The 25,327-nt window shown below is 50.8% G+C and overlaps 1 protein-coding gene across 2 annotated transcripts in view; it reads left to right on the forward strand.

The window, feature by feature from the left end:
- The window catches only part of LOC144946652 (junctophilin-2-like), a 54,939-nt gene that overhangs the window by 6,705 nt on the left and 22,907 nt on the right, over window positions 1-25,327 (forward strand). For both annotated transcript variants that reach the window (XM_078875713.1, XM_078875714.1), the window contains exons 2-4: window positions 1,329-1,682; window positions 5,510-6,047; window positions 21,681-21,799. In XM_078875713.1, the coding sequence (XP_078731839.1) occupies window positions 1,329-1,682; window positions 5,510-6,047; window positions 21,681-21,799 (1,011 nt within the window). The remainder of the gene's footprint in view (window positions 1-1,328; window positions 1,683-5,509; window positions 6,048-21,680; window positions 21,800-25,327) is intronic.

The raw sequence follows: 25,327 nt of genomic DNA on the forward strand, positions 1-25,327 counted from the left end.
CATACTTGATGACAGTGGTGGTGGTGGTGGTGGCGATGATAATGGGAGTGAGAGCCTCACCGAGTCTCAGGGCTCGTGTTCAGGAGGATCCTGCACTGGAATATTCCACCAATTACCTTCGTGAGACTTTGGCTTCATGCGGGAGGAATCACAGAGAACTCGGGGAAAGCCCAACTCGGAGCTCTGTCCAGGTGGATTCCATCCATTACTCTACTGCCATCGTCTGGCCACCTAGCATCCTACAACAACCTGACAGGCCCTGTCAGTCACCAGCAAGTATTAACCAGGCTCAAAACCTGCTTGGCTTATGAGACAAGGCAATGGCGTTTTTAGGCAATAATGATGATGATGATGATCATCATCCTCGCACTGGCTTTTCATCCTCGCAGTTGCGGCTTTCCGCTGACCATCGAAAAAATACGGTCACCACATCGCGCGCTTTCAGATGAGCTTCTGCGGCCGTCTGGAACACTCTTCCTTCCAATGTTAGGAAGCCACTGGAGCTATGCACTTGTAAATCATCTAATTTTAATTCTCATTAGAACAGTTTTTTTTGTGTTTGGTTAGCTGTCCTTCCCCCGCACCTCCGATTGGCATGGTTGGCTACGTACGGTGTGAAGGAAGTTCAACATACATACATGATTATAATGAGGTTAATAATTATGGCGGTGGTAATGGTATTGACAATGATGGCAGCACTAACCATGATAAAACATGATTGTAATAATGACCGTAATAACAATGGTAGTGGTAGCAGTAATGATGATAACAGCGACAACGATGACCCCATGATGGCAATGATCATGACGACGATGATAATGATGACAGTGTCACCAACACATGATGGCAGCGCTGACGATGATGATGTTTGATGATGATCGTGACTGTGACGACATAGACACAACACCGAATGTGGTGGTGGTGATGATGAAAATTAATTATGGTGGCAATGATAAGAGTGGTGACAGCTTTGACAAACTAATGCCACGTTGATGATGATGATGATAACGGTGCCAATAGTGGCAGTGATGACACCACTGGCAACTGTGATACAACTATGGCCACAGTGACAACGTTGACAATGAGAGTGGCGGTGATGATAACGGCGATGGTATATATATATATACGTTGAACTTCTTGCGCACCGTACGTAGCCGACCGTGCTCATCGGAGGTGCGCGACGACGACAACCGACCCGACGAGAACGCCGGCCGATCACGACGACTGCAGCGAATGACGACGACGCTTCGGCAGCGGCTTCGGCGTGTTCCGTGCCACAATCGCGATCCGATCCGATCCCAACCCCCCCCGCCCCTCCCCTCCGGCAGGCACCTTCCTGGGCCAGTGGATCAACGGCATACGGCAAGGCTACGGCGTGCGGCAAAGCGTGCCGTTCGGCATGGCGGCGCCCGTGTGCTCCCCGCTGGGCACGTCGCTCACGTCGCTGCGCAGCGAGCACGCCAACGGCGCCGCGTTGCTCCTCAACAGCGACGGCACCCCGCTGCCCGGCTCTCCGCCCGCCTTCGGCGGAGACAAGGGCTCCCCTCTGCCCTCGCCCACCTCGCCCATGTCGCCCATCTCGCTCGGCGGCGTCGGCGGCCTCACCCTGGGGCCCGGACTCGCCACCCGCATGGGCTTCGCGCTCAGCCTCAGGCCCGACCCGGACACGGACCACAAGAAAGGTGAGCGCCCATTGGCCGCGTCACGACGTGGCGGGGTAAAACCGCACTCGAATACGGCGCGGAGAGAAATACGTAATGGGGGGCCGAGGGGGGGGGGGGGCTTCTGGCAGGACTTATAATAATAATGATAGAACAAAAATTCACGTCCCTCTCCTATTGGACGCCGACGCGTTGCACTGGGCCCCCGGCGTTTTTTAGCGCAATAAAAACGTAACAAAAAAGAACAAATAATTATTTTATCTTGCAACACACCGTACGGTTATTCACTCGCTCACGTAGAGGCGCAAGGAGGAACCACAGGCAAGCAGAAAAGAGATGCACGCAATTGCCCGAGCTTCCGTGATCCTCTATATATTCAGGTGTAATCGGCAGAGGTGGGACAAAGTCATTGTTATGCAAGTCCAAGTCGAGTCGCAAGTCATCAAATTCATGACTCGAGTCTGACTCGAGTCCAAGTCACATGACTCGAGTCCACACCTCTGGTAATCGGCCAAGTCGTGAGTGTTTCCACGTGGCTAAAAGTGGTGAGACTATCGCCGGAGCGGATCAGCACCAGAGGACATCGTCCTCTTTGCAGCCTCCACGTCGACTTGGCAACGCCGGCAGATTGGCGCACGCTGCCAGCCCACTCGTGGCTGACTGCCAGCTCCGTCTGTCGCCGGCTGAAGCCCCGTCCACCTCCACGAGTGTCCGCCCCCCATCTCCGTGCAATCCTCATTTTTGCCTTTGACTTCGATGGAATGTCTCAAATATTAGAACCACGATGCACCTCCCATGCTCTCGGCGGTGGCTCCCCCTTGATGCGCGCATTCTGCACTTTCGTACGGCAGCCGCGTTTTGATGCTTCATCGTCAAGTTCATCAACGTCATCAACAGCATCATCAACATCGTCAGCCACGATCAATCCACTGCGCCGCGGTGGCAATATGTTAAATCCCTCGCCTCGTATGCAGGAGGTCGTGGGTTCGATCCCGACCCTGACGCCTGTTGTATATTTGGAGTTTGCGTGTCTCTCTCCCCGTGGTCACGTGGATTTTTCTCCGAGTCGTCTTGTTTTTCCCTCCACATTTAGAATTAACGTGCATTTTGAGAATTTAGCTACCACAAATTTCCACGCCATAAGCCACTTCGTTGAGCTTTCATTGGTAGCTTCTGAAAAAGAGCTATATAGCTCAGTGGGCCTGTCCTGGTAAAATAAAAAATAGTTTCGTTTAATAATTAAATAAGAAGGCCTCCACCAAGCTGTCCGTCGCCATGTCTCTTGGTACTGCTGTGTAAACATCCTCCTGGCATCTTCCCTTCGCACGCGGGCCGTTCTCAGAGCCCACGAACACAACTGGAAAAACGAAATACTTAAAAGCAAAAATAAATAGTTTCGTCATCGGCAACAGCGGCAGCAAGGCTCGGACTCCTAGACGAAGAAGTGGACTGGACGTGGCAGGCACCCGCACCGGTGGAGCGGTGGTGCCGACGCGCACCCACAAAGACAAAGGTGCCCCATATAGCCTTAACAGACTGTTGGGGCAAGTGCTGTTAGCAAGCACCTATGACGGTGGGCACATCACACGAGGGGGTGTCTGGATAGCACCACGCCCGGCCGCCTTTGTCTCCATAGTGGCAATATTCACACACAGCACCAGGTATTCATTTGATGCTGAATCGACCTAGGAGAGGAGGCCCAGGACCGGTCCAGATAATCGTCACCGGTGTTGGCCGTGATCGGGAATCGAACTCGGGCCGCCGGGTTCGTAGCGCAGCGCGCTCACCGCTGCACCACCGCTCCCCACACGCACTTACAGGCGCACAAACATACGCTCGCGTGCGCGTGTGGGAAATATTTTAATGCTGAAAGGACGAGCAGCCATGGGAGCAAATGTAGCGGATATTAATAGAACTGGCACAGCATTTGCTTCTGCCGTGCAGTTCGCCAAGTTGGACTTTGGCAGGACTACATAAAGTACGCGCAGAGCCTTTTGTCAGTCCACCGCTGGACGAGATCCTCCGAACACCTTGCCGGTCGTTTGACCATACTTCACCACGCCCGTCAGCGCAGGCTGGCGAAGGCGGGGAGCGTGGATGTGAAATTATGGAAGCGCATTTCACCGATGGATTGTTTCGCTGCACAAGCCCACAAGAGATTGCCTTTACCGGAGCAACTAGAAACAAATAATATGATTGGCTCTGAGCACAGGTGTCACGGGCAGGAGAGGGCAAGCAGGGCGATGGAATGTGGAAGGAAAACCCTGGAGATGTGATCAGGAGGAGGAGAGGCTGTGACGGGTGGGACACACGTGCAGGGTGGTGGAGGGCTGGTCACGGGGAGACATTGCGGTGGTACCCAGAGATCGGTGACCAAAAGGAAGACCTCTAAAGCCCCGCTTGGTGGTGGTCGTGGTGAGACTGTAAGAGCAAGTCCTTGAAGGTCGGCTACGGGGGGACGTAGCGGACCGAGGCGATGGTGGGATGTGGTGGTATCAAATGTATCGGCCTCTCTGATGACCTCCCTTGACCTTTGTCGGTCAAGAAGTTTGAGGTTCAGTCGTTTGCACCGCCCCACCGTCATCGACCACCGATGACCAAGAGTGGATCTTGAGTGTCTGTTGCTGCTGCTGCTGCTGCTGTGTCGGGTCAGGGGTGGAAAGTGAGAGATGGGTCATGGTGACCGGTGAAATTGACCAATGGCTGCCTGCCACGAGTGGCCAGGTCGCTTCTGAAAAAGAAGCTATTAACTCAGTGGGCTTTACCCGGTAAAATATACAGAGTTTAATTAGTTTTTTTAGTGATTTACTTACCTTTACTATACTTTGCACTCCCATCGTGTGTTTGTATTGTTTGTTGTTGTAACTTACTGGACATCTGTCGAAAAGAGCTTTGAAGCTCATCGGATTCCTCCAGGATAAATAAAGATTCTGATCCCGAGTGCTCAGGGGGGTGGCGACTGCTTCAGGCCCCACGAACCCTGAGGGGCACAGCCACGGCCGTGGGGGGTGTGGGGGGTGTACAATTGGACAGGGGGGGGGGGGGCCCATTGCGTTCCTTGCACCAAGGCCCACTGCCGGGCGCAGACAGCATCCGAATGCGGCCAACGCCCCTTTCCCGAACAGCATTCCCGTTCTTCCGATAACCACATCCCGGGAGCTGCGTTCTCCCGATGCGCGAGGGGGCCCCTCGCTGACGGACGCCGTTCAAATGGCTCGCTCGCACGGGTTTGGCAACGCGCTGAGTGAGCCTGATGCGCGCGGAGGGAAGGGGAACCGGCGCGGGCAACCCGATACCCGACTCGGCGCTGCAACCGAGACTTTTCCTAGGAGCCGCGGGAGGGGGGGAGGCAGCTTGAGTCACTCTCGCGACGCGCCCCCGCGCTTTGTGCGGTGGCGGTGCGCTCACCACTGAGGTGGCCTGCGATGCCCGCACGCGTCCCACTTGGCAGCCGTGTGGAGCGTGTGTGCGTGCCGGGTGGAGCGTGTGTGCGTGCCGGGTGGAGCGTGTGTGCGTACGTGTCTGTGCTGTTTCGCCCAACGCCCCGTCACCTCTCACCCCGATGCCACCCCTCCCATGTGACTGTCTCCATATCTCCCTCCATGTCACCTTCCTACTTCCTGAATGTGGCCACGTGTCCCTAACCTGCCCTTCGTTCCTCTCTCAATGGCTCATCCACGTGTAGTCACGTCCTCTTTCGCTGCCTGAATGTATCCCTACCTACTTGCACTCCGGCCTTCCTTGCCTCCCATCCCTCCCCTACCTCCATGTTCTCTCAAGCGACCTCTCTTTCTCCTCCATCCATTCATCCCCAACTCCCCATCCACCTCTCCTCTCTCATCCCTCAGCTCGGGGCGGCTCCTTCCTGGGCGTGCTGGGCCTCCGCCGCTCGTCGTCACGCTCCAGCCTCGCGTCGCAGCAGAGCAAGCGCAGCTCGTTCCGCAGCGCCACCCCCGTGAGCGTGGGCAGTTCGGCCGCCAGCGATACGGCCTCCGAGGCGGCCGACCGGCGCTCGGACGCAGCGGGCGGCGGCGCCGACGAGGGCCCCGAGGAGGAGGCGGTTGACGCCACCGCCACCGAGGCCTTCGCCGGCGAGTGGAAGGGCGACCGGCGCAGCGGCTTCGGCGTGGCCGAGCGGTCCGACGGCCTCAAGTACGAGGGCGAGTGGCTTGACAACCGTCGCCACGGCTACGGGCGAACCACGCTCCCCGACGGGCGCAAGCAGGAGGGCAAGTTTCGGCGCAACGCCCTGGCGCGGCCGGCTCGCAAGCGCACGCTCATCCCGCTGCGCGCGAGGAAGATGCGCGAGAAGGTGGAGCGCGCCGTGGAGGGCGCCCAGAGGGCGGCCGCCATCGCCAAGCAGAAGGCCGACATCGCCCTGTCCAGGTGAGGCCCACCTCGGATTTGTATTGTCGCCATCATCGCCATCATGGCCGTCATCGTCGTCGGCCACGAGCAATCCGATGCCGGATGTTGGCCTCAACAATCCGTCGTCAAATCTCACGGTCATGCGATGCGTCCATCAATCCTGCGCCCGTGCCGCGGGGCCGATCCCAAGGATCTCAAACTTGCCCCGAGGTGGATCGTGCACCGGGATGTTTGACCAACGTGATATTTACGTGTTTGACGTTTGGGAGGAAACCGGAGTGTCCGGAGAAATCCCCAACACGCATGCTCAGGAGAGGATAGCACTTAGAGCTCCGCGCGGACAGATTCGGTCAGGCGCACGGAACTATTTGCGGACGGAATCCATTTTAACAGTGCCATATCCTCTCCACCTCGCAGCTGGCAAGCCCTGGTAGCCTCCAGTATTAGTGCTAAACATGGTCAGCCTTGCTTAGCTTCCGAGATTCTGCGAGTTCGGACACATTCCGGGCGGTTTGGTCGTAGGCAAATTAAGCGAGCACCGATATATCCGCACCTCCGATTAGCACGGTTGTCTACGTGTGGTGCGAAAGAAGTTCAACATACACACGGTGATTGTTCTACGCAACGCATATGCAAGTGAAAAGCGGGAGAGGCAATCACGTGGTGTTCCAGCGCCGACAATTGCCCAATCTCTGCGGTCCTCTATTTATTAAGGTGTTGCCGGCCAATAATTATCGAGTGTACACAGGTGGGAGGAAACCGGAGCGCTCGGAGAAAACCTACGCGTGTGCAAGGGTGACACGCTCGATCCCAGTCGTTCTTCTTCTTAACCTGGGGTGCACGGTTGCACCACCTGTGGGTGCGAGATGCCCTTTTTGGGGGGGGCGGGGGGGTGCGAGACACGGCCAGATTTTTTTTAGGAGGTAAATCATCGAAACGCAAATGAAGCAAGGGCACGTAAGTACAACTTACTTTGTTTCATCACACCCTGTGTAGTTATCAACATTGTGCATTTTTTGACGATTGAGATGCAAAGGGGTGCAAGGCTGCAGTCAAGGAACCGCTGCCCTATCCCATACCTCCGGAACTTGTGGTGTCCACATTTGACGGGGTACCGCGTTCCCCACGCGAGCCAGGCTCCTCCTCGACTCACCACGGGGGAGTTTCACAACATGTGTGCGATCCGCCAACCCTCGCTGCCTCAGGCAGTGCCTGATTACAGGCTCCCCGTGCGGCATTAACCGCCACCACCGCCGCTCAGCTACATTACAGGCAGCACTGCACAGGGGGGCCCCTACCTGGCAGCTTCGATGATCCTACGCGTGGCCGTCCTGGCTGCCAAGCCTCTTCGCTTTCCCTTGGTCGTGCCGGCCAGGCTAAGTTAACTGCTGATGACGACGCGGAGAAGGTTTCAACACGCTTGCATGTCTTATGCAATGCGATACAACGCGCGTTCCTATTTGCGGCCAAATGCGACCCCGTCTCAAGACACCTTGCAGAAACGGTGGGCGTAAGTGATTTTATATATAAACTGTTTTTCTAACTGAACTTGATATCACTTGATACAGCTATCGTGCTGTGACGGTTCCACCTGAAGACGGAAGCTTGTGTTTCCTCCGAAACGTCGTGATTTTTATTTTTATTTTACTTTTATTAATTTTAATTTTATTTTTTTACCTACGTGACTTTACTGGGAAACATCTAAGAATATGAATCCTTGCAGTCACGAAAGCTTCAAATCTAGAATATGACCCCCCCCGCCAGCCCGCCGCCAGCTGGGGACATGGTAGCACCCGTGGGTGGTCTCCACTTGAAGCCAGAGGCACAGCTCGTCTGCTGGAGCCTTCTTCCCTGGAGACGCAGAACATTTGTGCAGCCCAAACAGCTCGCGTTGACGTCCTTCTCACTCTCCCACCACCCCCCCCCCCACCACCCCCCCGATCTCATCATCCAACTCAGTGTCAGAGGAATTATTTTCTCTCTCTCTCTGTGAGAATGGGTAGTGAGAAGCTGACGTAAAGACCGCTTCGATAATGTTGCTAATAGTGTTTGTAGCGATGGTAATGATGGCCATCATCATGAGTGTGCAACTTTTGCCCGAGTGTGTCACCTCAAGTAAAAATCTGAAATTTGTATTTGGGCCGGAGGAATCCGATGAGCTGTGAAGCTCTTTTTTCCCAGACGTCCAGTCGGGGTGGGTCAGTAAAAAATTGATTCATTTTTTAAGAGTGTTTCATGGAAACAACCACCGCATTATAATCGGGGTCTATGCGGAGCGCTCACAGTTTCCATGTGGAGCGCTTGTGTCAATCCTACTTTAAATTACACGCTTAAAATCTCATCATTAATTCTTATACCGCGGCGTTCAGGCAAATTGCATCTCCCAATCGCTGAACGGGAGCCAGAAAGCTGGAAGGCTGCCAGGCGGCGAGCCGGTCCAACAATCGCTCTGCAGTTCTCCACATATTGAGATGTTTTCAACCAATTAATGAGCGTTTATTATACACGTGCAAGGAAAGCGGAACACCCGGAGAAGCCCCATGCATGCGAGGGGGCAACCCTCTATTCCATACAGAAGTGACAGACGATATCAGTCCACACTTTTGCTGTACTGCTTTCTGCCAGCGCGCCAGGGTATTGCCAGGGCATGCCACCTGGCTCCCCATTGCTGCAGCACAGGAGTGCGAAGCCACCTCCGCTGCTGGATGTGAGACTCCACGTCTTGCGGGTCATGGCGGATATTTGACCGTGCACGTTGGTGGAGGGGCCGTTGATAATGGCGATGTTGGTTTCGGTGGTAACCTGGTGATGAAGGTGGTTGCGGTGATGGGTTTTAGAAATGTTTCGCGTGACATTAGTGGCGGTGGCGACGATGGCGGTGGCGGCGGTGGCGGCAGCGGCGGTTGTGGTAACAGCAGTGATGGCGATGGATTAAATTACAATGCCGTCAGCTGAGGCTAAATTTTGGCAAGCCATGTGGCATCACTGTACGGCAAACATTCCGCCCGATGGACATGTGGTGGCTTCATATTTCTCCATTGAGTGGCTTCGTGTGTTTAAGCTGAGTCCAGAGCTAACGGCAGTGTCATGTTCGTGTGGTGTCTGTGTGTCTCTGACTGTGTGGTTTGTGCGCGTTTCAACTGTGTGCGTGTGTCCCTGATTTTGTGATGTGCGTGGCATCCGTGTGTGTATGTATATCTGTCATCTGTGTGTGGGGAGCGGTGGTGGAGCGATTAGCACGCTGCGCTACGAACCCGGTGTGCCGAGTTCGATTCCCGCTCACAGCCATGAACACTGGTGATGATTATCTGAACCGGTCCTGGGCCTCTCCTAGGTCGACTCAGCCTCAAATTAGTACATACCTAATGTGGTGTGTAAATATCACCACTTAAAGAGTTGCTCGCCAACTGCACTTGCTCCAGCATTCGAAAGGCCAAATATGGAGAATTTGTGGGTGTCCGTTTGGTTGTGTGATATATCGTAACGTAAGGAATGCGTGTTTGGGATATTACGTACTCTATGTGTGTGTGAGATATTGTACTGCGTGCATTCAAGTCCATGTTCAATGACTGACTGCCTCCTCCATGAAAGAAACAAGCCCACTGCCTCCGTATAACTTCTTGAAATGTGATCATATGTTATGCAATAACAAATTAACATTGTATTCTATCACGTGCATGTGTGAGATAGTCTGTTCCACGTGTGTGTGTGTGTACGAGATAATTCTGTTTTCTCTGTGTATGTGAGATTCTGTGTGTGAGAACGAGTCTGTACTCTTGGGGCCTCGGTAGTGCAGCGGTTAGCGCGCTGAGCTATGAACTCAGCTACCCGAGTTTAATTCTTGCTCACGGCCAACACCGGTGACGATTATCTGAACGGGTCCTGGGCCTCCCCTAGATTGACCCAGCCTCAAATGAGTACCTGGTGTGGTGTGTAAACGTGGCCACACGGAGACAAAGGCACCCTGAGCGTGGTTCTGGGCACCCTCCCCCCCTCGTGTACCTTGCCGACCTTCATAGTTGCTCGCCAACAGCACTTTCCCCAAAAGTCCCTAAAGGCTATACAGGGGAGCTTTGCATTTGTACTGCGTATGTGTGTGTACACAAATACACAACTTCACACTCTGAGCAATAATACCTTCCCTGTTTATACCTCGATGTAATAGGACCCATGATACTAATCCGCCAGGGAACGCCTTTGCCAAGCTAATGCCACTGGCACATTTTTCACGTTGCCGATCGTTAGTGGCGTTGCCGTATTGTCTCTGTGTGTGCAGGCTCAGGTGCGTGGCGCAGCTGCATGCGCAGATGAAGGGTGTCCACTGGCGTACGGAGGTCACGCCCCGGGTCATTTTAATTTACATCGTACGAAAGTTCCATTTTGTTTTTGCAATGCTCAGGAGTCGAGTATCGTTTTGCACTGCGAGTTGTAATTTGATTCTGCATGCCTCGGCAGTTGCCAAAATTGAAAGGTGATTAGGGTTGTAATTGAATTGGTTTTTACTTATTCGCTTTTAGTTGTTTTTGTTCGCAGTTTTTAATGAAACTGCGTCGTTGTTGTGAGAGGCAGGCATTTGTGAGCCGTGACCCTTATCTGAATCAATTCAGAATTCACGCTCCCCCCTCCCCCCCCCCCCCACCATTGGCCATTGGACCGTGGGTTGCGCTGACCTCGGCCTTCGCTTGACCTCTTCAGATGTTGACGTAAATGTTTGGCCCACGCTGTGAAATTGACCCAGAGCCAGAGGTCGCAAACGGGTTTTGATTCCTTACCCATGCCCGTACCCGGCCGCACCAGGGTCGCAAACGGGTACCCGTACCCGTACCCGGCCGTACCCGTACCCTACCCGTACCCGGCTGGCTACGGGAATCGGGTACCTGATTGCGACCTCTGGGATCAAGCCATGTTGCAGGCGCGGGTGGGTTGATTCTAGGAACTTGAATTGTGAGAAGAGACAAGACGTTGGGAATGAGTGACAAGCAGTTACTCACCAGTGACTCACGGCCTACCCGTACCCGTACCCGGCCGCACCAGGGTCGCAAACGGGTACCCGTACCCGGCCGGGTACGGGTAGCCGGGTATCGTGTAGGGTACGGGTATCGGGTACCCGGTTGCGACCTCTGCCCAGAGCCCACGCGTGCTGGGGTCAGGCCGGGTTACGCGCTCGCCTTTACTCTGCCCCCTGCGGAGGATGATAACTCATCCAGCGCAGGAGCTGCCACACCTGGGGCCGTTTTGGCAGCGAGGGAAGACGGTGAGGATGGCTAAGTGACTGAACGTCAAGTCTCGTCGCCGCTATCCAAACTCGAACGGGGGACATCGCGTGTGCGGTTCGCGCAAGGTGGCGGCAACCCAAAATAACAAGAAGAGCCAATTTTTTTCCAATTCGGTAAAAAAATATATATAATAAAAACTCAATAATTTCAAGAGCCGCAATGCAAGGGGTGAATCCGAGACGGTGACAGTCCTCAATAAATAACGTGACGGAGCTGCAGGTCGCCGACCCCGGGTTAGCGGCACGGAGAGGATGGGACCACCCCCCTCCCCCTTCCCCCTGCTCCCTCTCCTTTCGCGGCCTCTTCTCCACCCCACATCCCAAAGCGGTTTCAGAAGGTTTCCTCGGCACCTTAAAAGGAGCCTCGGCAGCGAGTAGCCTCGGCGCTGGCCAAAAAGGCAGCGCCCAAACGAACGGCGCTCGCTCGGGCGGGTCGCAGACCCTCGCTGTGTTTACACTGGATACAGTAGTGTGTGCGGGCTAGAGAGCAAACACTGATTCACCGGTCTGTGGACACCGTTGCGTCTAACTGCCGCCGAACAAGAGTTTAGAGCTGGCGCATGTTTTCTTTGTAAAATTGTCGCAGTTTTATCGCGAGCGCGCTATCGACGACCAATCGGAATTGGGGTCTCTCTTGCAGAACGGGGCAATGTTTTGTCTGTGGGAATAGCCCGCAGAAGTGGACGTTACAGAGTTTCCTTCGAGATCCCTTCATGTGATATCTAGCACTTGCCCACCTGCCTGCCGTATGATGGCAATCTTCGGCACATGAGTCAAAGCTGAGATACCCTGGACACCCTTGTTAATGAGATTTTTTCCACGTACCACATTTCAATTAAAAACGAATAGGGAATTGTTTCATTCCCAGTGCAGACCCAAATTGCGTGAGGTTTTTTTAATGTTTCGTCACGGGCGACTGAATCATGGATTTGAACCCAGGATCTCTGTGGTGCCAGCTCGGCACTCTGACCTCTGAGCCACCTGGCCACCCCAAATCGTTGCACTTAAATCAGCGCTCGAGTTGATATCAAATCCCGTCTTACGCTGATGTTGAAGGTTCTAAGTAATAAAATAAATACAAAATCTGTCCGATATTACATGTAAAAAAGGATGTATATTTTTTTCGTTAATCTATCAGCCCATTGGCCTCCTAGGTTTAATAGTAACCAGTGCGATGTTTTTGGAAAAAGAAAAGCCAACTCTGGCCCCTTTTGGAACTTTTGGGTCAGAATTAGGCTGAAATAACAAAAAGTACTGCTGGTTTTTCAGATGTTACAAAATCACTCCCTCTAAACAACTGAGTCCTGTCCGCATACTAAATAAATACATCCTACCCTCCTTATGCACTATTGCTGAGCAATGTTGGGAATACAATAAATAAACTGACGTCTGTTGCGATCACGATGATGGTCGTGATGCCGGTGAACTTTGCGGTTTAACACAAGCTCGCTTGGACTTGCTGTACGGATCAGCGGCAGAATAACACACGACGCGAGGATTTTGAATGTTCTCCTTTCAATTCCTGATGCCTGTCTCTCCCCGTTTCTCTCAAGGTCCTGAGCCCCAAGCAAGCATTGATTTCCGCCTTTCATTTACCCCCTGGTGCATAACATGAAGCTTGGACGTCTGTCCGCGCTTTCTTGTATTCTAAAATCTAAGGCCGAGGTTCAGAAATTGTACTCAAATTGCCCTTTAGGCTCTCCCCGGTGAATTCTCGGTCTGATTAGGTGCATAATCCACGCACTCGTTCTCCACGCAATCTGCTTCCATCTCGGTGGGGGGATTCGTTTCCCCGTCTCCGGTGATTCTTGTTTTCGTGGGTCCTCTGTGTGTCACGTGCAAGAACGTGACAATCTGCCCGTGTCCGCTCGCTCTCCTGGCCGACTGCGTCCGTGCGTGCGTGATGTTTGTCGGTGTTTCGTGCGTTTGTTTGTGGATTTTTATACGAAGGTCTCATTTGCCGATGGGCGTGGCATTTCCTGTAAGCTGAAGTCCTGCGAGACCTCGTTTTAATTTCAGGCAATAACCCACGTACGTGCGTGTGCTCATGTGTGTGTTCGTGTGTGTACATGCGTGGAGCAGTGGCGCAGTGGTTAGTGCACTGCGTAACGAACCCTGCTCATGAGCAATAACAGTGACGAATATTTTAATCAGCTCTGGGCCTTCTCTAGGTCGACTCAGCCTCAAATGCATACCTGGTACGGTGTGAAAAAATTGCCACTGGGGAAGCAAAAGCTGCCGGGCCTGGTCCTGGCTACCCACCCCCTCGTGTTCCGTGCCGGACTTCATAGGTGCTCGCTAACAGCACTTACCCCAACAGTCTGTTACAGGCTTTATGGAGGATCTTGTCTTTTTTTGTGTTCGTGTAAGACAAAGTAAAATAAATAATATGCATTTTAGAGTTCCCAATCTTCTCTATCTCTCTCTGTCCTTCCTTTTCTCTGTGCCCAATCCCGTTTTCGGTCCATCACCCTCGTCGCACCCCTCCAGGGGACTAACATTCCCATGTCCATTGAGCAGTCTCCCTCCTCAACCTCCTTCTGTTCCTCTCTTAAAGCCTCACCTCTTATCCATTGCCCATTCTCTTCCCTCCCCTCGCCTCTCCACTCCTTCCTTTCCCTCCCCTTTCATGATCCCTCAGTACCCTCTATCACCGTTTGCTCATTCCTCAATACCTGTACGCCCCTGCTATCAAAATTATTGTATTCTGTCACTGTTTTGTAAGCTATGCCGAGCACTTTGAGTGAAGGCGCTGCATTTGAAATGCGAATTAGATTAGATTCTAGCGGAGGCCCTTCCACCAACAGTGAAGAGCAAGAAATTGCAGAGCTGCACTTTTGCCGTTATTCTCCACATCTTGCGTTCATAGTGATCAAGCAATGAGCAACGTTTTCCCTGCGTTGTGTAGTCAAGGCCTGACTCAATACACTGACACAGAGGCTGTGTCCAAGTCCTGCCCATGTTATCCTAACCACCGAGAGCAAATTCTTTCCTCTGGGATTCTTGGCCTTTATGTTGATCTCTACATAATTCGCTACAACTTTCCTGTGCCACTGCCCAACACAAACAAACACCGGGGCGGCCCTGTGCCCTCCGCAGTTGAAGGCAGCAAACATGTGCATCACCACTTCGTGGGTATTTGCAGCTGCGCGGCCGCGTACGCATCCGATGCGTGTTCGGGGGTCGCGCCACGTGACGTCGTTAGGCGCGACGTCCGACGTTTCACGAGAAGGTCCCCGCACCGTGCGTCGAAACGCATAAAAAATCCTGCGACATCGTGCCGAGCGGTACATTTCTCATCCCCCCGGGAAGAGACAAGGCGAGGCAAACGCGCTTGGCCCCACTGACTCAGATGTTCCTCGCCGCCCCACACGCGAATCTTCGGAAGTCGTTGTTGTAAACGTTCGCTAAATGGTGATGGAGCGGCAGCGGTGGGTGGCGCTTCATAACGATCGTTGAGATTTATAATTGCATCTTTGTACGGCGAGCGTCTCTCTGGACACCGTACAGGGAATAATTGTTTACATTGAATGATCTTGGAGGAAACGTCAAAGAACGTGGAAACTTTCCACAACCACCGAGCACACATCACAAGATGACAGGAATTTAAGAGAGTAAAATATTGGTTAAAATCGTAAAAAAAAAACACAAGTTCTATTTATTTCGGTAAAGTCACGTAGGTATGAAATAAAATAAATCACGACGTTTCGGGCGCAACACAAGCGTCCATCATCAGGTGGGAAAGAGTATGGATTCCTGCAGTCACGAAAGCTTAAAATCAAGATTCTATTTATTTGTTTAACCATGTGAGAATTCACCAGGATTAATCCGATTTGCAAGACTGCCCTGGGTCACTAAAAGGACGGAACTGAAACGTACCATGTGACCGGGCATACGAAATCCTACCATATAAGGAGGAATCTATTTACACCCGTCCCTTACATTACTTGCATAGTTGATAAAAAATAATAATAATACACTTTGCCAGGCAGCATACGCTTTGCACTCGGGGACCAGAAAGATTTGACGACTCCAAGAATAAGCGTTGGAATGACTCTCTTATTAGCCACTGCCACGGATTCAACAGCCATCATTGACAGTTTAACGCGTAGGAGGCTTTTCGTGGCATACCACAGGTTTTTTTCGGTTAGATCGCGTAAATATATAAATGTGTCGTTAAACCCGCCACCACCCGACACAGCCAACTAGTAAGGTGTGTCACGTAAACAGAACGTGCCAATTCGTCACTAGTACAGCACACGTCGTGAGAATTATTTTATTATGTTTTATTTTTATTATTTTATTATTTCCATTCTACTTTACTTTACCGAAAGAACCAAGAAGAGCATTCCTCATCTCTGTGTGGTTCTACCGAACAACACGTGCATTTGGCACTCTTTTCAAATAAGGCTAGGCATTGGCATTAAGCAATGGCCAGCGTGTCAACAAGGCTGCAGAGTGGCACAGTGTGACTGGCACGACGTCTGTAAGAATTTCCACTGACACACAGTGTGCGATTGGCACGACATCGATAAGACTGCCCTTTGACACGACGAACGACTTTCCGCCTCTTGTTGGCGTCGAGCCATTTGGACGGCGTCTAAACGTAAAAAAAAACTAATTTCATTTCAAATAATTATTTTCTGGAAGCCCGCGCCACAGCCTCGGCTCTCCGATGCATTTTCGGGCGCCCGTGTCACGGTTCAGTTTCTCGAAGAAGCCCGCAGCACCCTGGAGCGGAACAAACCCAGCCCGTGCGACCCACGTGGACATTCTGACGCGACATCGCTTCACGAGAGAAGCCCCCACGAGCAAAACGGGCCTCGAATGGGGGGCACTGGTGGGCAGACTTGAGCCGCAGCACCCCCCCCCCTACCCCCCCAGCTCGCAGACTTTGCAGACGTCGTAATTGATTTCTGCTGGTGTAAACAGAACGTATACCGGCTGTAAATGAATCTTGCACAGGCTATTGGAAAAATTAATTACCGTACTAATCTTGCTGCCACGACCCGCCTCTTGCCAGGGCTTATTTGTGGTAATTCTAGCCGGGAGTTTGGTTCCGCTGCTGTGGTGGTGTTGCCACGCGCTCATTTCGAGCGAGACTTTCCTAGCAGGTGCACGCCCGCAATCTCTCCTCGTCAAAATCCGTTGTTGTGTTTAACGGCGTTTGGTTTTATTTTTCGGTACACGGGACGGACGGAGGATATTCTGCTGACAAAGTTCTTGGGCACGGACCGACCCGTTGCCAGGCAATGGGAGGTACCTGATTGCAAACGTCGGTGACCTGAAATTTTCGATTTAAAGCTTTCGTGACTGCAGGGATTCATATTCTTGGTTCTTTCGGTAAAGTCACGTAGAAGGGAAATAATAAAATAATATTAATATTAAACAATAACAATTCTCACGACGTTTCGACTGCAACACAAGCAATCATCATCAGGTGTGAAATCCACAGCAAGAAAATTGACCTGGCCGAGTGGTTAGCACGTTTCATTGAGGGACTGTATTGTCTTGGTGTAAGTCTGCGACTTTTTTGCCGTTCTTTTTGTCTTACCCAAGCTGGGAAATTGGTGTACTTATGCAATTTGAACTTACGTACCTTATTTACGCAATTATAATTTAGTAATTTACTTACCTTTTCTATGCATTGCACTCCGAAGTTTTTGTTTTTATTGTTTGTCGTTGTAACTTTCTGACCCACCCCTTCTGGGCATCTGTGAAAAAGAACTTCATAGCTCATCGGATTTCTCCAGGATAAATAAAGATTCTGATTCCGACGTCCGTTACTTGTTGCAGAGGCTTTCACGGTTCGCACCCTGCGGCTGCCCCGGTTAGCGTGAGGTTAACCTCGCTGGCGAGATGTTAACTACCTCGCCTGGTATACAGAAGGTCGTGGGTTCAATTCCGATCCTGCCGCCTACATATTTGGATTTTTCTCCGTGTCCTCCCTTTTTTCCCTCCACATTTATAATGAACATGCGTTTAGAGTATTCGGCCGCAATAAACTTACACGTGTTAAGCCCAATTCGTTGAGCTATCATTTGTGATAGCCAGATCGCTTCAGAAAAAGAGCTATTTAGCTAAGTGATAAAATAAAAAAAATTGGTTAGTTTTAGTGAACCATAAGTATTCGCTGTCTGCTTCACAGTGACATCATTCGCAAAAGAGGAAGTGACGTGTCAGCGTCAACGGTTCAAATTTGTAAAATGACTCGCAAGTTTACTGACTTTGGTAAAACCACAAAGCAGCGTTGACCCTTAAGAGCCAGACTTACCTGCCGGTGAAGCACACTGCCCACGGATTTATCCTCGCACTTTGAGAATGGCACGAAAGAGCACAATCTGCTCGTTATGATGACGATGACGATGATGATCAAATGCAACCACACGGAGTTGTGTAATTAGACTTCGCCGTCGCCAGTGCGATCGGTGGCGGCATAAATTACGAAGCTTTCTGTCAATTCTTGCCCCTTATACTCGGGCACATTATGGAAACGAATGCTATGAGCAGCCAGGCTTTCTGGGGGGGGGGGTTAAATTATGAAGAAAAGCATTCATATGAATGCTTACCTTGCAGGCTAATGGGGGGGAGGGAGGGGTGGAACAAAAAATGCCATTAATATTTAAAAAGGCGAGAATAATTGAAGCCTTTATTTCCAGCCATGAGAGGGACAGTGACTGTCCTGCAAGGGAGGCCCGGCCTCAGGTACCGGAGACAAAATGACACAAGAGGTGCCACTAATGTGACACCGTTGGTTGGCAACCAATGAAATTGAGTAATGAGTGCAGCAGCAGCAGTAGCAGCAGCGCGTTTGCACAAGCAAATGAAGTGTATTTTTTGTTTGCGGAATTAATTTGTTGTTGTTCTTGCTTTGCTCTCCTATCTTATTAACGAGCTCTCCGGTACTCCTTCTCATAACGCCGGCCGGTGCTTGTGTCGCTGTTGCGCCCGCCGCTAATGAGGACAGAGAGGCAGCCTTGAGCCTCGGCCCGGCGAGCTTGGAGGCTTCGTCAAATCCGGCGTCATTGTCCACGTGGCAGTGGCTACATTAAGTAGATAAATGTACACCTCCATAAGAGAGGTTTTTTTGGGTTAGATCGCGTAAATATCTAAATGTGTCGTTAAAACCCGCCACCACCCGACACAGCCAACTAGTAAGGGTTGTCACGTGAACAGAACGTGGCCAATTCGTCACTAGTACAGCACTAACCGGTGTGTTGGAGAGCCAAGCCACAACATTTACAATCTGAGTACGACGTTTCGCCAGAAATTACAACCAGCTTCATCTTACTAGTTGGCTGTGTCGGGTGGTGGCAGGTTTAACGACACATTTATTTACGCGCTCTAACCCCAGAAAAACCTCTATTATGGATCATATTGGTCGCGAAAGCCTCCTGCGTGTTAAACTGTTCACCTGTAACGGTGGAGGAGGATGGAGGGGAAGGTGAGGAGCAAACAATCAAATTAGACAATTGGCTCCTTTTTATGTTTTCCTCAGCGGGACGCAGTTGCCCGCAACTTTGGTTTCTCTTGCGAGTGCCGTTTCGCAGCAACGGTCACAGTTGCCACCTCTGAGGTGCAAATAAAATCGGGACATCACAATGTCACGGGAGGAAGACTCACGTCACAATTTGAAGATTGGAGAACGTCTACACGAGTTGCGCATGATTACACGATGCTGTCGGTCGCCTCGGTAGACGGAACGATGCTGGGATATATCCAGGATGGGTGGCGGCTCCGGCGACGGTGGGGGTAACGTCGTCCTCAAATTGTAAATGTTGTGGATTTACTCTCCAACACACACCGGTGTGCTGTACCGGTGACGCATTTGGCACGTTCTGGTAACGTGACAAACCTTGCCAATTGGCTGTGTCGGGTGGTGGCGGGTTTAGCGACGCGTTTATATTTACGCGATCTAATCTAAAAAAATAACCCCTCGTCTGTGATGAATAATATCGGTGGCGAAAGCCTACTGTGAAACTAACAGTGGGGAATGTTGACCATTGGCCCTACCAGGCCACAGGCCTTATCGTTGCTAGGTAACGGCACCCGGAGGAGCAGCTGCTGCTGATGTAGCCGAGAGAAAAAGAGGCCTTTAGCTCGCGGAGGTCACATTGTATGAATACAATAATGAGCCCTTAAGCCAAGAAAAGCCTCAACGAGTCGCAAGGCTCGTTTTTTCTTTTTCTTCTCAGTAATAAGTCTTAACACGATGGGTTTTGGTCGGTTCTGTATGAACGATTGTTTGGCTGATGGGACTAAACTTACAGTGCCCCGAGAAAACCCAAACTCATAAGGGAGTAACGCCCGGAGCTCTGCACGGTAACATTCGGCAGCATTACTACACACGAGGTGATTTGTAGACGGCATACCTGTCAACCCCATATCGGTGCCTACCTTATTACAGACAAATTCAGGCCTTATTGTTCGCCCCGTGTGCTTATAAATCTTAACGTTCATCCTACAAAGTCCCATCACAAGGGAGAAACACAAACAAATCGGCAAAACATTTATATTTTGCCCGTATTGGAACGGCTGTGCGCCGTATGGACCTGAAAACTAAATTTCCCTGTACAAAAATACTGGGTAAAACGTGTGGGTTGACAGTTATGAGACAGAAAAAATGTGCAATTGTCAATCACGTGAAGCTTGGTCTCCTCTCAGTGCTCCCTTGCACATCACATGACCAAAACAAACCACACTGCACGAGTTTTAATCTACCAAAATTCATCATTGTGGCCGAAGAGTAAAATCGAGGTTCCTATGACAAACCAAACCAAGCTCATTAACGTGGCTGCCCGCTTCCAAACCCTCGCCCAGGAAGAAGATCAGCCTTTCAAGGGAAAGTGACACAAACCACCGGCAAAAAAAAAAAAATCTATCCGTAAAAGACACACTGTGAATAATTCATCGCAGCGCTTTGAGTGTCACCATCATCCCGGCCTTATCGTCTCCAGAGCCCACTCGATCCTCCCGTGTCTACTCTTTCCGAGACCACCACACGCAGACAGACACTGGACTTTATCGTTCGAATTCCTTGACCCCATTTTCTTGTAAGTTATCGGCCGTTCGTTGACTAGTGGAGTAAACGTGCTGCCCAAATTATTACGCCGCTGTAATATCCCCTGGATTATAAGACGCTCCAAAACGTGTTTTTTTACGCTCACGACACCTTTGGCATCGTTTTGAGGAATTTTTATTTTTAAAACCTTGATTATACGATATAGGGGGAAAGTGGGAATTTTTTTAAAATAAATATAAATTTATTAAACCAATCTAGTGGAGTCTGGGAATAAAAGTTCATCTTATAATCGTGAGAATATGATACACGTCCGACAGAAATAAATATATTGGTTAGAATTCACGGAGACATTTAAATGGGATATCTTTATAAGTTGAATATATGATAATAATAATTCACACCCCATCCACGATAATCCAATGAATTGTTGTGATTAGGGGTCATGATTCGATTCAAGAATGGATTCTTGTTTGTCTCATTTCCCCCCATTTCGATTATGTTATTTTCCATTTGTTTTGTCTCGCATGACTAAATGTAGCATTGGCATGAACTGTAGATAATCCATCCTTACACGCACGGTTCAAAGCAAGTATCAGGAGTATTACGGTTTAAACACTTTAAATGAATACATTGATTTGTTGCTACCTGCCTATAAACCTAATAACAATGGAACATCATTTTTTTATTTCATCTCTTTGTCAATTGACTGTTGGATGAAGTCCTCCCAAATCTCTTGTCAGTCTTCGGAGTTGTTTGGCCTCACTTCACCACGCTGGTCAAGGCAGATCGACAAAAAGCGAGGCACTGTGTCATTTTCTTTATGTGGAGCAGAGGTGGAGTTATTCAGGAGTTAGCGCACTGGGCCACAATCCCAGAAACTCTGGGTTCATTTGCTAGTTATGATACACAACATCGGTGCCAACTAGAATATGACCTTGTCTGAGTCTCCATTAGATCGAGTCAGCATGAATGACCGCCGGTTGTTATCGCGTTGCTATCGTTGTGCCCCGAGGTTGGCCTTAACAGGTGCTCACTCGCAGCTATGTAGGGTTTGCCACCTCTGAAATAAAAAAAAGAAACGGGACATATCATGGGAAGAACATTTCAGAATACCGGAAGAGGTGACAACCACCTATAAGCAAATCATCTTGAGTGGCGTGTTATTACTACGCAACTGTCAAAAACCGTGGCTTTTAGTGTTGTGAGAAGATGTATAGACTTCCCTGGACAGCAACTACTTCAATAACAAGAGGTCCGAGGAAAACCAGGACAGGTGGCAACACCCAACCGAGAGAAGTGAGAGTTTGCTAATGGGCACTTTGCTGTTGTTGTTGTCGTCGTTGTCTGAACCCAGGACCCAGCACGCGCGCGGGAAGATGGAGGCGGCAGACGCAGCAGCACACGCAGCCCAGGAGGCGTCGAAACTGGCGCGGATGATCTCCAAGGAGCTCGCGCCCACGTTCCACCAGCCAGGTACAGCAACAACAACAACAACAACGACGCATCGTGTACGGATTGTCGCTCGCACACACAGTACCATCACGTGCAGAGTACAATGCTGCAACATACACGCGGCGTGACGGATAGAGCGTCTCACACAGCAATGCGCACAGATCATGACACGCACGCTGACAGCTTCACATACATCACGCACAACAATAACAACGAAGATTCCCCCGTATAGCCTTAATAGACTTTTTGGAAAGGTGCTGTTAAGAAGCACATGTGAAGGCCGGCACGGCACACGAGGAGGTGGGTGTCCAGCACCACGCCCGGCCGCCTTAATCTCCCGAGTGGCGATGTTTACACACCGCACCAGGTACTCATTTGAGGCTGAGTCAACATAGGGGAGGCCCAGGACCGGTTCTGATAATCATCACCAGTGTTGGCCGTGAGCGGGAATCAAACCCGGGTAGCACTTGACACCACACACACACACAGATCTGCACGACAACATCGACGTGGTGCCATGTGCAATTGCGCATCCTCCGACGGTGCAGCAAAAGCGGCGTTGTCATGGCAAATAATCAGTGATTGACGGCGCAGGCTCTAATTGGTGCCCTAAGCCGTCACGGGTGATGCACGTTTAACGTATCGACCGCGTTTTAACAATGCGGCACCACATTGTTCTCGACCGATGTCTCACGAATTTATTTATAAAGCAAAACTACCCCGGGGGATATTCTCTTCCTATCGAAACGCGCGCTTGACACCCAGCCATCTCGCTTGGGCAAGGGCGAGATGAGAGGACCTCGAACGGGAAGGAAGTAAAAACAAAAACACAAACAACCCACGGTGCGTCCGCGTTTACCGAGCGGCAGAACGCGAGCGAATGGCCTCGCGGCTGGGTGCGGATCAAAGGTCCTCGCGCTGAGCGGAATTTTGATCCGGGAGCCTGAGGCTGTTTAATAAACGAGCAGCGCGTTGACCCGGCTCGTTAAAACTCGTCCTTAATTGGAGCGTTTAGCACTCGCCCGGCAAGTGCCGGCGGTGGCCCGCGTGTTTTCTACCCCTTCGCACGTTGCGCGTAATTTTGGACGGAGAATTGGCGACGGGAATTTCGAGCAGAGGTCGTGCCACGTCATCGCAAGGGGCCCCCAAATCCGTTCCACGGTCACGGTGTCGGTATTGATTACGGCGCCAGGCGACGCACCTGCCCTCGTGCGCCCCCCCCCCCTCCCCCAGCCTTGCTCGCGCGACAAGACATCAAAGGGCAGCTTCGTTCTCACAAACGTCGCATCCTGTCCTGGTGGGCAGGAGACCCTTTTGGAATGTAATAATGATGCCATTCATTTATCCAGGAAGGCCTCACTGTATGTATGTATCCAGCAAACACTTGATTTGGCTTTCTCTTTCTCCAAATAACTCAGGAGGTTCCTAATCGTTGTGTTCAGACACTGAGCGAGGCCAGCACCACTGAGATGGTGCGCTTGAATCCAAGGCCGTAATTATAATATATATTGGGGGGGGGGGACACATCCCCCCCCCCCCCCAATATTCAAATATGCTCAAAATGTCCCCCGCCAACATATTGCTATAAAATAGATTTCTGTTTTTATGCTTGTGGTTATGGTTGTACTTTATTTATCCATAATCTCTGCCATTACATACAATGAAACAAGAAAAGGTAAAAAAATTAACAGAGCAATGTAATACAATACACTATTAGATATAAATAAAAAGTCCATCCTGTGTGTTAGTGATTTTTTAAAATATTTTAGGCAGGAAATGGCAGGAAATTCGTTTGAAATTTGATATTTTTTTCTGGGGGGGGGACCCCCAGACCCCCTGGAACTTTGGGTCCCCCCCCAATGTTGACTCCATGGCTACGGCCTTACTTGAATCTAACAATAGGGCGTGTGGGTCTATCTTTGACCTGGCTCACAATCGCCGCATCAGTGACACTGACCGACCGAGCCCACTGCCGACAATCCCTGAGTTTGCCTGGCGTTCTGATGCCGAAATGTGTGGGGCCGAGACGGACAGGCGTGCATCTAATAACACCTCAGCGGGGCGCCCTGAGTATCTCACGCTCCTGTTCCATCAACCGCTTCAGCACGCCGCCCAACTGTGCCGTGAGTCGCGGCCACGTCGAACCAGACAGCGCGCCGTATCGTTCAACCACCTGCATCATTGGCCCGGCCCCGCTCTCCGGCAGACCGGATTGGTCGCGCAACTCCCGAAGCTGTTATCGCGCGGCTCACAAACTAAAAACCGGGATGTGTAAAGTCCACGTACTTGCCATTCGCGGGAAGAAGAAGAATAGGGTGCTCGTTGCCAAATTGAGCGAGGCACAGCTCCGGGAAGGGTGGCCTGTGTGGCGCACGTGCCAGGCAGACATTTAATGAACCAACGGAGAGGCACGCGCAACTGTGTCAATGATTTTAAAAAGATCATTCTCATGTAATTGTCTTATATATTTTTTAAAAACCTCTTACGATTTTCACCGCGCGTGGCAGCCGTGATGTTTACACTCGAGCCTGCCAGAAAACGCTTTAAAACTGGGCCGGAATTGAAAAGAGCCGGGAGGGGGAACGTGGGGGGGGTAGGAGGTGGGAGCAGGGGAGGTGGTGGGGGGATGGTACTAGAATGCTCCGTGAGCTCGACTATTTTAGTTTCGTTGTGCTAGCCCCCGTGATATATGTTATAAACGGTAACCAAAAACACGGAGGCTGCGTGGCAAAATGCTTGTAAAGTGAGTTACTGCGGCTGTTCCTGCTGCTGCTTCTGCTGCCACCGCTGGTGCTGTTGCCGCTGCTGCACGTGGCTGTAAGCAGGCCCGGTGACCGAGCTCCCAGCAGCGTGTGCCACGTGTCTGTCCCAGATTTAGTCCGTGGGCCAGAGGATACATTGGTCACCAGCTTTAGTAGCGCCTGTTTATTTATACGGCTAATGAGGCTGCATTAGAGAACCAGCGAATCAACGAATAACCCACTCACTTCAAGTGGTTATCGCGTAATTCACTGTTATCGGTCACGTAAAAAAATTGAAACCGCGAGAGTCATGTCATCTCAGGTGGTACCAACGAGTGAAGTGTCTGGTGTGGGGCTCATAAACTAATACAAGAGAGTATTGTGTGGAGGAGAAGCTGCCATGGTGTTACTGCAGGGGTCGGGAACCTTTTTGACTGGGAGAGCCATAAAAGCCAAATATTTCTAAATATATTGCATTGAGAGCCATATAGTATTTTTAATGTATAATAAATTAAATGTCTTACTTTTAATGCGACTTCTGGTGCTGCATGGTTTTGCTGATGGCCTTGTAGTCTGGTTCGTACGTGGTGAGGTTGAGCTTCATGCAGGCGTTGAGGCCCCGTGACCCGTGAAATTTATCTTCAAAACGAATTTCTGTTTACTTTAAAATGACACAGTATTTTTCGATTTAAAGCTTTCGTGACTGCAGGGATTCATCTTCTTGGTTCTTTCGGTAAAGTCACGTAAAAATAAAACGTAATATTATGTTTTATTTTTATTATTTTATTACTTCCCTTCTACGTGACTT

This window comes from Lampetra fluviatilis, chromosome 42 (assembly GCF_964198595.1).
Source record: "Lampetra fluviatilis chromosome 42, kcLamFluv1.1, whole genome shotgun sequence".
NCBI classification, from domain to species: domain Eukaryota; kingdom Metazoa; phylum Chordata; class Hyperoartia; order Petromyzontiformes; family Petromyzontidae; genus Lampetra; species Lampetra fluviatilis.